Source organism: Crinia signifera, chromosome 4 (assembly GCF_055691185.1).
Source record: "Crinia signifera chromosome 4, ASM5569118v1, whole genome shotgun sequence".
NCBI classification, from domain to species: domain Eukaryota; kingdom Metazoa; phylum Chordata; class Amphibia; order Anura; family Myobatrachidae; genus Crinia; species Crinia signifera.
Window position 1 is genome coordinate 57,527,031 of NC_139220.1, and position 17,433 is coordinate 57,544,463.

The 17,433-nt window shown below is 41.4% G+C and overlaps 1 protein-coding gene across 2 annotated transcripts in view; it reads right to left on the reverse strand.

The window, feature by feature from the left end:
• Positions 1–811: 811 nt before the first annotated feature.
• The window catches only part of SAR1B (secretion associated Ras related GTPase 1B), a 111,805-nt gene continuing 95,183 nt past the window's right edge, over positions 812–17,433 (reverse strand). For both annotated transcript variants that reach the window (XM_083181801.1, XM_083181800.1), the window contains exons 6-7: positions 3,149–3,280; positions 812–2,746 (exon numbers count right to left, since the gene is read on the reverse strand). In XM_083181801.1, the coding sequence (XP_083037927.1) occupies positions 2,630–2,746; positions 3,149–3,280 (249 nt within the window). In that variant the 3' untranslated portion in view covers positions 812–2,629. The remainder of the gene's footprint in view (positions 2,747–3,148; positions 3,281–17,433) is intronic.

Below are 17,433 nucleotides of genomic sequence, written 5' to 3' on the forward strand. Positions count from 1 at the left end.
GGGAACCCCCTCCTCTTTAATGTGCAGTAAATTCTGGCATCATGCCAGAGCCTACTGCACATGCGCAGGACTCGAAAAACATGGCACCCTCCATGTTCCGAAGACAAAATGTGTGGCAGACATTCTCCCGGCAATTACCAGGAGAATGTGCTGATTACTTTGATAGATGCACTCAGATATACAAGTGTCACATGAGTCTGTATGTGGAACTTGTGCATCAATAGCAATTTGTATGCAGACACACACACAAATATACAAGTGTTGCATATCAAATTAATGAGCACGGCTCCTGGTAAATTATCGGGAGAATGTCCTCCACACATGTTAAGTAGGAATTTTGTCTCCAGAACATGGAGGGTGCCATGTTTTTCGAGGCCTGCGCATGCCCTAGTCATATCTTGCATTTTCATCAGATGCTAGCAGAATCTCGCAGAACCTGTTGTGCTAGGTTAATTCCCCAACCAAGCAGGGATACCTTTTATATACTTAATGACTGAGAAGGCAATTCCTTCTGAAAACCAAACACAGTGTACACATTTAAAAAAATAGCGTCTGGCTATCAAATGCACTGTTCCATTCTAGTCACCTTTGCAGAGAAAACAAAGGACAGTACAAGAGTGTTTGCTGAATGACAAGCATTTATAGAAAATGATAATAAGGGTATGATCCTTGCTTTTACAGATATTGCAATAAATCATTTAAACAGTCCGGACCAGTTGCCATTGATCCCAGCAGCACTCCTCAAAAAGGCCCTTCCAGAAGCCAGATCTAAACAATCAATGGTGAAAGAAACAGTCGAGGCACACAATGATGAAGTATGTTAACATCAATTGGTTTTTACTTCGAAACAATTAAAAAACTCAATAAGGAAATGTGATAGTCAAAAATATCACAAACAGACTAAATGGCACTGAATGCTGGAATCCATATTGTGTTCTAAGTCTCAGTCCTCGACTCTGATGTCACTGCGTTGGCATCTGTTGGCCCGACTGGTTTTGTCATGGGTGACTTCATCAGCTTTGTTATAGAAAAATGCATATATAACAAGCACCATTGGTGAAAATATCTATATCATGTCCGGACTTTGTGGACTACAACATTTAAATAAAAAGCCACTGTACACTATATAAAGAACTACTGATAACAATCACAAATCCATACATAAAAATGTAAAATGTTTTTAGAATTATGACATTGGATTAAAGAGGGGAGAAAGTATATTTTCTCTGCACAATTACCTAAAATTAGCTATCCAAATGAAGAACACAACTGTACTATAGGTCTACCTAGCTGTTTTGTACTAAACGGAGACAAAGGCATATGATTTATGTAGTCACTATTAGAATCCTCTTCTGTTACAGAACTATCAAATCTAGACAAATAATTAACACCTGACTTATGTATAATAACGTATTTTCAAGCTATGCTGATCTGATATGTATATATGTAAGATATACAAGCACCACACATCAATTATAAATAAATGTAATTTCTTAATGAGAAATATAAACACAATTAAAAAAAACACCACAACTTATTTTAACCCTTCTTCAGAGTCTTGTAATTTTGAACACTTTGAAATCATGATGAAACAGTTGTATAATGGTTGTGTCATTTATTTTAAATACCAAAAATACATGCTTACTCTTATTGTAGTTACTGCCCTCTTTTTCCTCTTACATTACTTGAACGTACACAAGGGTTGCTACTGTACAATATTCATCCTGTCTGTATAAATTAGATATTCATTATGTCCATAAAAGATATATAGATTTATTACACCATCATCTTTTTTGTCCATGTGTTGATTAAACCAATCATAACCCTATTTGCTAAAATGGAATACACTTTTTGGATGCCAGTGCTAACTGTCAGCCCAGCTGTATACATAAAATAAGACTTAAGTTGCAGAACACGCAAGCATGTACTGAGGCGCGAGGAAAAGACTGAACTAGAGGATTCTTCACCATTAAAGCAGTTTTTGAGGGTAGGGGTGGTTACAGCAACTACTGTTATCAAAACTGTATACATTTTTGGCCACTATGTGAATCAATAGATGTGACTTACTCAAGTCAGTAGTTACAAGTCAAATAGGTTGAACTCGATGTTCTAATGTCTTGTTTCAACCTTAATTACTATGTTACTATTACAAAATGTAAAGCCGTTTTCCGTAAAAAAGTAGATGATGGCAGATATGCTGATATTCTTTGGCATTGTCAAATGACTTGCATGGGTAATGCCTAGCAGTGAGTGCCCTTCTGCCTGTGTGTAGTCCTGGCTGTAGGCATACTGCTGAGGGTGGACCCGGAGATAATGATATACAAATAAACATGTTTCAATGAGTTTTATCTCATACTTACAACTACTGTAATTGTCTGGTACCTGTTTTATATGGATAATAACATTTTAGTCTAAAAATATAAGTTTGACCTCTATTTATAGAATAAAGTTAGACATCGCAATGTATACAGCAATGTATATCCAAGTACATTATAATAAAACCGGTACAGTATTGCAACTCATGTCTACCTGAAATGCTACTTTAACCAGTATATTAATTAAATTAAAATTATAAAATTTGAGCGATGAAATAAAAAAAGGCGATAAAATATGAAGGCATTTTCCTCCATCAATTGATGTACTGCGAGAGCCAGCGGAACCCTTCCCCGTAGCCTTGCCTCTTCAGTATGCTGCACATAAACACTTCCAGTGGTCTCGAGGTTAGCTGCTTTTGAGGCACTTTTCCCTGAAAATAACAAAAAATAATTTTATAATATGCAAATGTCGGAAATACGTAAAAGGTATGCTCATCAATCTTCGTATTCTCTCAGTTAAGTATCTCTAAATAAGCACAAATGTGTAACACACATATATATATATATATATATATATATTTTTTTTTTTTTTTTTCGCCCAATAGAGAAAGATATTGCTTTGCATTTCTTACTGAATTACCCCATAGTGGGTATACACTGGAGGATATGAAGATTTTGTCGTTTTTGACTAGTGTGCACCAAGCTTATGGCTATTCCCCATACCACTGGGATGTGGTTTGGCGTAAAAAATACAATTAAATATTATAATTTACTGGTGCACTACATATCCCAGCTAGCCGTGCCATGCCCAATATTAATGAGTAAATCAGTACCTTCCCTGTTGTGTGACCATAAATTCCAAATGTGTGCAAAAGCCTTTCCTCACTGATGGCTTCTGGTCTATCAATCTTGTTGCCGAGCAGTAGGATTGGAACACTGTTAATTGTGTCATCTGCCAGCAACTCCTAAAGTCAAAAAGAGAATGTTCAAATATATAAGTTATGTTTAAGGCTTACCAAACTAAAACAAGCAGTATTTATATACTTTAAATAATATATTTAAATCTACATTATCTTGGTTCTGCTACCTATCTTTTATAACAACCTACTGTTCTACCTAGCTTTCTTTTTTCTATATATATATATATATATATTTAAATTAACGACTCATCAATAGAATACTCATTAGTACAATATATAATAATTTTGCACCGTCTTAAATATGGAGAATCCCGTCAGGGGCTTCGTTAGTATGTTAACCCTCTATCCGTTAAGTTAACCCTCCCTTGCAGCAGCATAACCCTAACCCTAAAACTACCTAGGTTTTGAAGGTTCCATTGCCGGTCTTCAGGATGCCGATGTTTGGAACATCGGCATCCTGATCCCTTACTAAGAATGTAATAAATTTTTTGTCTATTGTAATCCTTCACACTGACTTGAAAACTCAGGTTATTGCCGGGGCCCCAATCAAAACGGTATCCCAAAAATAACCTGGGTCCAGTGGCACTGGATATCCATTCTGGGATTCGAGCCTAGTTGGGCCTCATTGGAAACGGCACCTCACAAAATAATGCAAGTTCAGTGACCATGGCAATCCAACATGTGAAACCAGGGTTGGAAAGCGTAAACAGATTGCATTCTTCATCTGACCCGGTACCCATTTACAGCAAGGGGATAGCCCATACCTCCCAACCACAGCTTCCTGCGGGTGATCGTGAGGTTTGTGGATAGGGAACATGCAGTATGCCCTAATATGCCGACAGCAGCTGTGCCGGGAAGGTTAATGGATGTTGTGAGCATGCAAAAGAGATGGAGGCTTGGGGCAGCCCAGCTTCTGGCAGCTGCTTGGCTTGCCAAGAGTGTTAAGGTGCATATACATGAAATGATGCTGGAAGCGATGAGACATCGTTCATAAGTGTATCAAATCGTTCATCATGCATACAGACGGAACCAATTGATACAATTCGCAAAAAAAAAAGTCTATGATCTTCATGCATGCATGGAAGGTCCTAGACCAAACGTTAATGACCGGCGGGTACGCGCATCGTTAAATATGCACTTTCCATGTGTAGGCACCTTCACAATGGCACCCCAGGTGTCCCAAACCGTGGATTTCCCGGCACTGCATTAGCCAACTTCATCTGAAGTTATACTGGGCCAGATTCTCTAAGCTTCAAAAGTGATACAATTGAGAGTGATAAACAGCCAGCCAATCAGCTCCTGTCTGACATTTTTCAAACACAGTCTGTGGCGTGGCAGGTAGGAGCTGATTGGCTGGCTGTTTATCACTCCGCATTTTTGAATCTTTTATCCCTTTTTAGAAAATCTGGCCCTAAATCTGAGATTGTGAAGGAAACAGAATAACAGATGGTCAAATGCTGGGAGGTTGCAGCAGAAAATGTTTGTTTTGTTCTTCCTTTCACATGTGGTTCAAATAGTGTTCTTTCATGAGGTGTCCAGAAGTGAATAAGTAAAATTATAGTTACAGTTGGTGTGAGATCCATGTACACACTGAAGGAGTTATAGTGGATTGCAGATTTTCGCAATTCCCTGGCACACTTGCACATGGTGGGGTTTCACCCTGCCAAAGCGTGGTTAACTACTCGCAGTCGTCTGCAAATTTGCAGATGAGCGATCAGGTCGAGTTGAGACAGTCATCATTGCCTGTGTTCTTTTGAAGAAAGCACAATGACCCCCTGTACACACATAGCTAAAACTAGGTGACCACAAGTGTCACCCTGCTGTAGTGAAATCTTTTGCAGGGCTGATCCCTTTATGAAGTAACTGGGATCAATTTCATGTTAATTATTCCGCCCTCACTCCAAAAAGCTGGAAAAGATCCCATGTGCTTTAAGCTTCTAGGTAAAAGGTACGCCCTGTATTTGGCACTCCCCAGAAACACCAACCTTACACTGACCAGCCTTGGGCGGTTTGTTACTATAGCATGGAGTGCAAGGAGGAAACACAGGAATGCACTGTACAATGTTTTGACATTGTACATTTGTTTTTCATCAGCACATAAATCCAAAGCATACATTGGCCAGTATACAATGCTGTGGGTGAGCTGTCACAGCTTGCAGGGTCAGTATTCAACTGACCCCCTGCATACGGTGATTCCCCCTTGCTCCGGTTTTTGGAGTATGCGGCCGCTAAAACAGCGAGACTCGCGGCTAAATGCAGCGGGCTCCCTGCATTAGCTGCAAACCTGGCTGTTTGGGGGAATCCTCGCCGCCATCTGACAGTGAGGATTCCCCCAGAAAATTGAATAGAGTGAGCAGCCAGCCCGGAGGTTAAACAGCGAGGATTGCTTGTTTTCTGCAATCCCCGCTGTTTAACCCCCTCGCCGGCCGCACAAAATATGGGCCATTGTGTTGGCGTAAAATAAAAAAAATTAAAAAAAAGTTAAAAGTCCTACAAGTAGACCAGTCAGACCTCTGACCTAATTTTATTTATTTTTTTTATTGAAAAAACTCAAAATATCAATACATCGCCTCCCTCCAGCTATCTTTCCTCAGCTTTCAATCATGGCCGCAGTGAAGGGGCTAAGTATATGTAACAAACAGAATTGGATTTGCATCAATCTACTAGAGATCCCGGATGAGTACTTTCAAAAAATAAAATGGTTTCAGTAGAAATTGAATGTAGTGTTTTTTTCTGACTGACATTTTGCTTCTAGTATTACCATACCCCTCTGTGTAGTTATTGTACTGTAGTAGCATTTACCGAATTTCCTTTTGTCCTATTGTTTCTATTTACTGCATATAAAAAAAACTATTATAGGGGAGCTCCTGTCCCATAATGCCCTGACTGTTTTGTCATGCTCTTATAGGAAAAAATGTGGCAATGCATGTTGGAACCATGTAGTTTCACAACATGTGGAGGGTCACAGGTTGAAGACCCATGATTATTTTAAACCATAAGTTCAAGGCCAGCAATTTTGAGGCCTGTAGTTTAGATTTTTGCCACCAGATGGAGCTCTACAACATAGGTTTTTTTTTTTTTGAACAGTCATAAGCTGTTACTATAATAAAATGACAAATATTCCACTGCATTACAGATGCTCATAAAGTAAAAAAAAAGCTGGTCACACCATAATAGTATCTCTTCTGAACCAGATCACTAGGAACTGAATACAAGTAATCAAAGTTTTGGTGGAAAAATGCTGAAAAGAGGGAATGCTTTTAAAAATAGAAGTCTTAATAGTTTATCAATTTTTAATAACAAAATGAAAAATGAATGAAGTGAATTAGTGAAACCAAAATCAAATCAATATTTGATGTGACCACATTTTGCCATCAAACCAGCATCAGATCTTCTAGGACACTTCCTAGAACACAAGTGCAAAAAGTCTGGGATTTTATAAGATTATAGTCACATGTATGATTAACCAATTATACCAAACAGGTGATCATGTTCATCATTTTCTTATGTAAAAGTTCATCTGTTTCAGTTATTGACACAGTCAATAACTGAAACAGAAACAACTGTGTAGGAGGCTTAAAATAGGTGAGGAACAGCCAAACTCTGCTACAAAGATGAGCTTGGAGTGAACTGGTTTCTCAAATAGCACAGAAACAAACCCTACAATTTGGAGTTCTGCTGACATATGCCCCTTCTGAACTCTGGCCCTTATTTAGATCTGATCGCAGTACAAATTTGTTCTCAAAATGGGCAAAACCATGTGCACTGCAGGTGGGGCAGGTGTAACATGTATAGAGAGTTAGATTTGTGTGAGTTATTTTGTTTCTGTGCAGGGTAAATACTGGCTGCATTATTTTTACACTGCAATTTAGCTTTCAGTTTCAACACACCACACCCAAATGTAACTCTCTCTGCACATGTTACATCTGCCCCACCTGCAGTGCACATGGTTTTGCCCGTTGTGAGAACAAATTTCTACTGTGATCAGATATGAATAAGGGCCTATGTCCGCACATTTTGAAATTTCCACCTTTCCCTGCAGGACAAAATACATTTCCACATGCAAAACTCCACATTGTAACGGTCATTATTCTCAAGTTTTCAGCAGCTGGTTCCTTCAAGAGTTCATGTAGGCGCATAAATAATATACTGGGGCCACAACAATTACCCTCAATTGAGGTAGCCCCCACCTGTAGCTGTGCACAGACGAGTCTGGCATAAAATTGTTGGGCAGAAGTCAGTAAGTCATTTCCTGCTCCCATTAGACCTTTAACAAGCTTGCCAAATTCATATTGTCGGTCTAATATGAGTAAGCTCAGCCAATCTCTCACCTCTAACCAAGCCATATTATTACATAGGAATCTCCTGTAGCTCTGTGCCCCTTAGGGTGCAGTCCGCGTGCAGTTTTAAAAACTCAAAACTCATCCTTCGGGCATTAGTCCTATGAGATCATTAGCCTGATCAGTACACTTAAAATAATATTTTTTTTTGTTCTAGGTACTGTACATATTTTATATAAATATTAATATAATTAACTATTACAGTATAGATTTTAAGTGCAGTACAGCAAATATAATATATTATAAAAATAGCAAAATGAAGCTCCTGTCGCTGCACAGTCGTTCCCATTGCCAAGTATTAAGTTCTCTCTTGTGCATAGTGAAAGTGCAGCACGGATATGCTAAGTAAATAAACTTGGAAATGTCAACAAAAACTTGCTAAAGCGGATTATTGGCTTCAGGGGACAGGCTTCCCTGTACATAATGTACTTAACTTACTGTTTAAGAGTCTTCTCTTGTTATACTTAGAAATTTATGCTATCAGGAGCCTTTAAAATGAAATACTGCAGATGACCATTTTTCTCATCAGTACTGTATACATTATTATTTACTGTATATATCTATAGCACCATCATATTATGTAGCCCTATACAGAGAATATGTCATTATATGCCTGTCAGCCAGCCTGAACTATCACCAGATCTCCATCTGACGGGGACGAGCGATCACACACGCTTACACGTCCCCACCAGCACAGTGGCGGCGAGAGGATTCCCTGCCCGTATCTGCTTCAGGGAGATGGGCAGGGCAAGTGAGGGGTGCAGGCAGCTACGGGGGAGGACGGAGAAGCAGCAGGGTGCCGACGAAGGCAGGCTCTGTCAGAACGGGGCGCACGAGTGCCCCATGCCGTGCCCCCTTCTGCCGGCGGGTAGCGGCTGATGGTGAATGGCGACAGAATTGCCAGGAGCAGCTCCAACGTGAGCTGCTCCATCTGTACCTATCAGTCTGAGCCTAATTGGTGCTTACAGTCTAATGGTGTGTACACACAGTGAAATTCCTTTGCCATTCTACTTATGCTGTGTACACACGGTACAATTTGACGTTCAATTTTTAATATTTCGTCAAAATCTAATCGGGGTCACATATACATGAAATGGAGATAGAACATGTTTAAGATTTCTATCCTGATTCCATGCCGATGCCTGCTCCCGTTCAGCTGAAAACGAAAAGCCAAATAGATAGTGCAGCAATGACTATAAAGTGCAAATCGAATGTAGATAGCATGCATTGTATGTATATAGTACAGAGTTAGCAAAGATTGCATAGGAATCTATGCAATATTTGCTAACTCATGTGCGATTTACTTTAAATTCATACTATCTACATTCAAGCAGCACTATATAGTCATTGCTGCACTGTCTTTTTGGCTTTTCAAATTCCAGCTGAATGGGAGGGCGCATCAACATAGAATCGGGATAGAAAGCTTCAAAACATGTTCTATCTCCGTACAATGTCTATGTTATCCTATGTTGATTATATAGCCATGTGTACACAGCATAAAGGTTCTACACACAATTGGGTGGGAAACAGCAGTGTAATCTCAGGGTTTCTTTCAGACCTGATCACTGCTGTGCAAAAAATGCCACCACCCAGACAGAGCGAAATCCTGCCCAGTGCACGTCTGCGATTTACTTGCCAATGGGTCCCTGATCTGCAAATCCATTCGCAACTCACTCATCACTGAATTATTTTCCCAGACTTTGAAGTGTGGGTAACGCTGACGCTTCCAAATGTCTGTGACAGACTTGTGGTTTGAAGGAAGAGGGGTGGGGGGTGGGAAATGGGGTGATGGGATAGGGAAGTGGAGGAGGTGGGTTAGCGCCACTTGCTCACCCCAAGAGATATATGTTGAAGCAATAGGTGAGCAGCGCACTGAGTGGGGATTGGTCATGTGTGTATTTGTAATTTGAAAAAAAGATTGGAGTTGTGGTAATGCAAGGATATTTATTTGTGGCAAGAAAAAACGAATAATAATTGCATATATCAGTGTCAGTTTGGATCCAGTGGGTATCCTGGATCTGCACCTCAACAGGAGGGTCAGTGCAGTGTTACTCTGGAGGGACCTGCAGCAGGTCTAAGGTTACCTTTTATGGTTTCCCTTTTTCTCATAGGTCCCTCTCCTGGAACCTATGGTCCCCTCCTAGTATTCCTATTCATGGCACATTCGTAATCGTATTTACAAACACGAATGTATACGCCATCAAATGAATATGAATTTACTAAGCGTCCGTAATTAAAATACGACCGCTAATTAGTGGGATATAGCCGCTATTTGCCAATAAAACACGCCTGGAAAATACACTACATTTTCCAGGCATATTTGGCAGAAGCCTGCACGGATCACTCAGATCTGCGCAGGCTGCAGTGTGAAAAAATAGTGAAAAAAAAAAACAATAAAAAACGGCATGAGGTCCCCCCAGGGCAAGATTAAGGGGGGGGGGGGAAAGGGGGTCAGTACCCCTGGACCCCCTCTAGCTAGGGGCGCCTTGTGGTCGGAATGTATTTAAAAAATATCTATAATTTTTTTAGCTAAAGGTTTTGTGCATGGGAGTGGGGTACTGCTGCAGCTTCATCTATCTGCTAATGTGACAATGATTAGTGGTGCTTAGCATTGGGTACCAAGGCACACTGACTGCACAAGTGTGCAGTGCATTACTGAGAGTTGACTAAGTCCCATGACACTTTTGCAAAAGAGGGCAGAGGCTGAGAAGTTTCTGCTGAGCTCTGATTGGTGGAGCTCATTACATGCTTCTCAGGCCCATGGAGGAAAGTAGCAGCAGCCTCATCATGGGAGGGTTTTTAATCAGAGGCAGCAATGAGCCTGTGAAGACTCCTACAGTCCTACAGAGTAAAGTACAGAGGGTCAAACACAGGCTTTTCATGGTGTGTGTGTGTGTATATATAGATGGGTGCCAGACGGGGTCCCGACAGTCAGGACCCCGACAGGCATTTACCCAACGTCGGTATCCCAACTGTGAAAACACAGACAGCCGGGTTTCCCAACGGCCACCTGCTATTTTCCCTTGTGGGGGTCCACGACCACCATAGAGGGAGAATAGAATAGGTGTTCCCGCAGCATGGTGAGCCTGCTAGGGGCTTAGTTGCACTCACCCTAAATATTTAAAGTAATATTAATTACTCTATGTTTGGACAGTGTAATATTCTCTCGTGTGGCCAGTAATGACAAGTGCAAGGGGGTCTCCCTGTCTAGAGTGCCCCGGGACCCCCGAAGGCTTAATCTGGCACTGGTTACCCCCACGACCGTAACCAGCCCTGGGCTCAAAAGGCTCGTAGACACCAATGTTATGCTTAATTTTGTACATCAAACAAATGGCCAAACACACTAATTAGAGTGGACATCCATGTATTTTAAACCATGCGCTGTGGGGGTCATTCAGGTAACTATCACGGTTTCCTTCGAAGCAGCAGTTAAAGCGCTATATTATAATGCAGCAGGAGGCATCTATTAGAAGCAGACACCTCCTGGTACAGTAGTCATATGAGCTGTGTCTTTTGGACAGAGCTTTAGATCTTTCTCCCACCATGATATCGCGCAAGCCACCTGTCACAGATGCCAGAAAATCTCTGTCCTACAATGGAGATCCTTGCTCTCTTCCCTCTCTCTAACACAGTGAGGTCATGTCCCCATTTTCACAATTTAAGGTCACCACCGCCCCCTCACTGACCGCAATGACAATCACTTCCTGCTTACAGGCATGCAGAACACTTCCGAGCATCTGTACTTTGTGCATTATATCGCAGGGGCACCTGAATTACCCCTTGTATGCAGGCACTATATAAATACAGTAGGCACCAGTGGCATTTTTTACCTATGGGCTGCAGCCGCCCCAGGCAAAATCCACCAGTCTGTGAGACTGCACTGGCTTCACTGTGAATGGCAGTGGCTTCCTATTTGAAGTCCAACCTGCCAGTCACCAAGGCAGTCCCATTGTTCCCATCCCTCCGGAAAGCCTTTCTGCAGACTGCTGAGCAAATTACCCGATTGCGCATGCGCAGTACCTGCATCGGCACTACGAGCCAAGATTCCCTTCTATGGGCTGTTACCGAAGCAGCCCATAGAAGCTGGCCGCATGCGCAGCACAGATGTATGTACTGTGCATGCGCCAGTCCCGGCACCTGTCATCATAGCACAGGCGCCAGGGACCGGGAGGAGAGGCAGCAGCGGTGACAGGGAGAGGTGCCTGCATCACGGTACCCCTGCGGCAGTTGCGGCCAGAGGCAGCTCCATTCCCCCAAGAAGGTACGAGCCTCCACTGGTAGGCACAAATAGGGATACATACGTTTTCAAAAGATTCTATTTTACATAAGTATAAGTACATTTAATACACAGTTGAATTATCTAGAGTAGTGATACCACATATGTGTACGTCTACAGAAAATGTTTTAATATTCTTTGCACTAAAGGTGATGTCTGAAAACGTCCTCACTGAGGACAGTTGTAAAAAAAACAGCTTAAATGTAAACTTGTTCAACCATATAACCAACCAATTTCTTCTTGTGAATTATAAAACAACATTTTCAGCTGTACTGTACTTTGATACATCCCAACCGACCCGGCTTTGTGAAATCAGGCTATGCACTCAGCTGGACTCTCTATGCTAATCTGTAAGGACCTTTGCTCAATGAACCATATAAATGAAAACTGTGCACTTGCGATATACAGTACACACCAAACATGTTTAGTCATAATAAGCTCAGTCGAGTAACCTTTCCTCTACTCTTACTTTAAGTACTCCCTGGTAAATAGATAGGTCTTAAATGCCACGTCTTCCAATCGTCTAACAATGTATTACATGGAAGAACATATTCTTAGTATCATTTCTTGCTATTACTCGGACATAAGGAAGATACCAGACTATACCTAAATATGTACAGCAAAGACTCAATGGTCATATACTCATTATCATACAAGCATCACGCTGTGTGGTGCAACATCTTCCATCTGTTGTGTACATGAAAACGTCTCTGATCGCCCATATAGTGTACATAATTGCGTTAGTGTAAAGTCTAATATGTATTTATATCCAGTCAGTTATATAGTGCACAAGGGGTGATTGTGGTTGACCCGCAAAGATGCAAAATTTGCAGCTTTATGGGTCATCTAAAAGCTGCCCACGCAAGAGTGGGGTAACACATGCATTACCAAATAGCAAACACTATTGATGGCATTGCATCTTCCCAATCAGGATAAAAACTACCAGGGTAAAAGCAGGTGGTGGCTTTAAGGTTGGTGACACCTGGGGTGAACAATAGCCCCTCTCTAATGCTGCATCACTCCAGGAATGCTGGGATGACTCTTACTGTTAGCTCCTTCTCAGTGGACAGGTGCAACACTGCAGTACCAGTGTCCTATCAATGTGGAGTAGTCGACATTTAGGTGCCACCCCCTCCAAGGCTTGCGTCCTCCTTATAATGCCACTGGGTATGAGAGTTGCAGTTGCTATCAGGTTTGCCAAATAAGAGGACCAACATGATCTTCCATAGCTGCCACGTGTGTTACTCTGCTCAGAGTGGAAGAGATCTATTTCGGGTCTACAGTATCTACGTTGACAGGCAATGGGTTAACATCAAAAGGTCGACATTCACAAGGACAGAAGGTCACCACAAGCAAAAAACTCGACATACTGTAGAAATGGTCAACATAAAAGGTTGACATGAGGTTTTTGTATGTATTTGAAGTAATTTTGTACATTTCATCACGTGGACTCCAAATCAGTGTACTGCACCCCAAATCAGTGTACTGCATGCTTTCCTGTTCCCAATCGGAGTTCACATGGATGGAAAAGTTGAAATTCTCTATGTCGACCATATGCTGTCAACCTATTGACTATCAACCTAGACACGGTCGACCTATTGAAGGGAGAACATCTACATAAGTATAACTGATTGATGTTTGTGTGTATGGGTGTTCCACGATAACTCTTGAACGCTTTAACATCATATTCAAATTCTGCACATTACCTTATCGTCTTAAAGGATGATCTAAGTTCGAAGATGGGTCTAATTGGACGAACCCTTAAGGCAGTGGTTCCCAACCCTGGTCCTCAAGTACCCCCAACAGTGCATGTTTTCCAGGTCACCCAGCAGGTGCACTCATTATTCAGACACATTTTGAAAGATCCACAGGTTGAGCTAATTATGTCACTTGTGATTCGGTGTGGAGACCTGGAAAACATGTACTGTTTGGAACTTGAGGACCAGGGTTGGGAACCACTGCCTTAAGGGATCTGTCATAAGGGTCCATGCTATTTCTATTGTTCTCATGCATTGTGATATATCGTTGGAAAGCTTATGACTTTCTGAATACACTACAATAAACAGACTCCCTTAAGTGGACCCTTAAAGGCCTATAGGGTGCCAGACGCGGTCCTGACAGTCAGGATCCCGACTGTCAAAACTCAGACAGACGGTTGCCTGACGGCCACCGGCTATTCTCCCGCGTGTCGAGCGCAGCGAGCCCACAAGGGGCTTTGTTGCGCTCACCATGCTGTCTGAGTCCGGGCAGTCGGGATCCCGACAGTCGGTACCCTATACCACACCCGGCCTATAAGGGTCCATTAAATGAAAAACATTTTTCACTTTCACTACAAAATTTTTGACAAACTGATATTAATAAGCGACTCATCGGCAGAGTGGTCTGTGAATCAAACACTGTAAATATTGTTGTGAAATCCATATGAGATTGATCCTTAGTCAATTATTTTTACTCTTGATTGTTAATTATTCATTGAGGGTTTTCAGGATCTTCTGTACCTGCTGCAGGAGCTCCTGCCCTGCTGTGGTTGGGAAGGGTAGGTGGATAGTTGAAGACCTGCTCTGGCTTCTGCAGCAGCTTCTGCCCTGCTGTGGCTGGCAAGGGTAGGGGGGTAGTTGGAGACTTGCTCTGGCTGCTGCAGCAACTCCTGCCCTGCTGTGGTTGGGAAGGGAAGGTGGATAGTAAGAGATCTGCTCTGGCTGCTGCAGCAGCTCCTGCCCTGCTGTGGTTGGGAAGGGAAGGTGGATAGTTAGAGATCTGCTCTGGCTGCTGCAGCAGCTTCTGCCCTGTTGTGGTTGGGTAGGATAGGTGGATAGTTGGAGACCTGCTCTGGCTGCTACTGCAGCTTTTGCCCTGCTGTGGTTGGGAAGGGTAGGTGAAACAAGAATTGCATCAGCATAAACTTTCGCCCGTCCATCGGACGGGCCTTAAGACTAGTCTGTTTCTATTGTCACTGAGCATAGGGTAAAGTACAGATCATGTTAGGCCCCCAAACTACTGTAGTTACACCTTTGACAACATTTCCTTTAAGTAATTTTGGACTAATTGTGGGTACTAGAGGCCTGAGTTGTTCTTATATGGTGACAGAAAATCCACCCCAATGGTTATAATTAGAAAAGCTGACCTATTTGCGTACGCTGGATGCAGACATTCTTACAAAAGAAAATACTTGTACAGTGCTCAACTGTGATACAGAGAAACTACTCTTCCAAGACACATTAGGAACATCATTTTTTTTTTTTTGCACTATTACATTATTTTTACACAGCCAAATAACTAATAAAGTAAACCTGAAATTAGGTTGCCAATAATTTTTTTTATAGGCAACCGAATTGAAAAAGCCTGTAAAACAATTTCAGTGAAACACTGGGTTAAAAAAAAAAAATAAAAAAAAAAAATAAACTTGAAATCCAGACATATTTTGCACCCATTGACTGTCAACCAAATATTGCAATTTTTGCCAGATTTTTCAACCAGATGAAATAGCTGCTATTTTCTGCCGTTTTTACGGTGATCTGGAATCACCCTATTTGGAAATGCGCCACGTGTTTTTGACTACTTTTGTGTGAATTTGCAGGCATGTTTGTCCGATTTTAGGTCAGTTTTTGCCCATGCCAATCCCACCACCCCACACACCTGTGAAAAGGACAGGTGATCTTTACAAGTGTGTGCTGCAGATCTTCACTATAACCAGTGTGCTAGCTGGCTGTAAGGAGAAATCTGTGCCGACTCGCACAGGGATTGTGGTTTATAATTGGATTTATGGTTCAGAGTGACTGTCTTCTGCGTAAACCACACCTTGGATAACAATAACACATGAAAAAGGAAGTTACAAGTTGTCTTGCATGGGTATTTTAAGGGTTTAACAAACTTTCTCGTTCTGATTTTATCTTGGATTATTGATTACCGATATTGAGCCGCCGCGGATTTCAACACAGTACTGCGATTGTGGGATTGGAGATTTGAGGCTCCCTAATTATCACTCATTATTGCGATCCTTCGTATCCTATAGATACGAGAGTACCTACTCGAGTTTTTCGAAAGGGTAGAGATCTACCCCGGGGGAACCAGCCCCTACTACTCTTGTTTATTGATTTTATAATATTGCCTGATATAAGGAATACCTTCCATGTTAAATAATCCCTTATATTGCAATGCCCCTGATGAAGTCGTGTTGACGAAACGCGTTGGTATTCTTAAATAAAGAATCAAGTTTTGAACGAAGTCTACGTTGCATTGCTGAAATATTCGAATTCCATTCCAGAAAAATGAATGATTGTTTTATCATGCTTATTGGTACACCCATGTGCTACGATCAGAGCGCACTCCTAACAACCCCCGAGTTTGTGTTCCCCTCTGTTTCTTACTAATAGGAGAAACGTTTAGGAGTTGCGGCTCACCGCTAGATTAGCACAATACCTGACCCATACTTTGTGTGTTACAGGTGAAAATGTATTTAAAAACAGGCAAAACCCCACAATTCAATATTGAGGGGCCAAATTAGTAGAATTGCATACCCCCTTTATCTCCATTCTGCTCATTTATGTTTGAAAAGAAAATGTTGTGCTGTAAGATACAGTATGTCCAAGAGCAACACCATGACAAAGAAGAAAGTGGTTTGTTGGATACAACTTTCCCTGCTGTATTGCTATTTTTTCTGTGTTGATTGAAAAAAATAAATTGCAAGCTAAATAATAAACACCAATCGTAATAATAATAATAATAATAATAATAATAATAATAATAATAATAATGCATGTCTAAAGAAACAAGGTGATAAAATGACAACTATGGGTATCGAAAGCAAAATAAATTGAATCCCTGAGGATTCCCTAATTTTAGGAGCATGATATGTTTCTTGCTGCCTTGTTCTTTTCGATCTCATTACTCTGGCCTTTCAGCCTTTATTATGTCTGGATAGGATCTGAGCCTAAAGTGACAGTACAGTGGCCAATTTATGGCTATAGCAGATAGTGCAGTGGCTATAGGACTTGGGTGTAAGGTGGTTCTGAAAATGCCTATTGGAATTTGAATATTTAGCTCAAGAATGCTAACTAGGCTTCAAAGTGTATGCCCCCTCGCGAAATTTGGCTCCTGATTGGCCGCTAGGTGACCAATCAGGCATTTCGGGGACGAAGCGCAGAATATAAACAATAACATTCTCCGCTTCTGTCAGTCTGCGTGGCTTCGAGACATGACGCTTTTTTATTTTCTTAATCCTGGATACCTATTTTGGAAACAAGAGGACGGGCCAGGCTAGAGGCCATTAGTAATTATAATTTAATTCCACAGGTACCGCTCTTGTATTCTACAGGACAAGGGGACCAACCTGCGGTGGACCATTAGATAAATATAGTATGAGTGATTGTAGTATGTAATAATGTTTTATTTATCTTATGTGTCTGTGTTTATTATTTAACTATTTCCATTGTGGTAGAGCTACATCATTGCCCCGCATGCTGGGTACTTCTCAAAGTCCCTGCATGCAGTACAGGCTTGCTGTGACTTGTAGTTCCACAACAATGCACAATAGTTTAAACCTATTTTTTTTCACACAATACCACCGGTCCGGTGCCCACCGC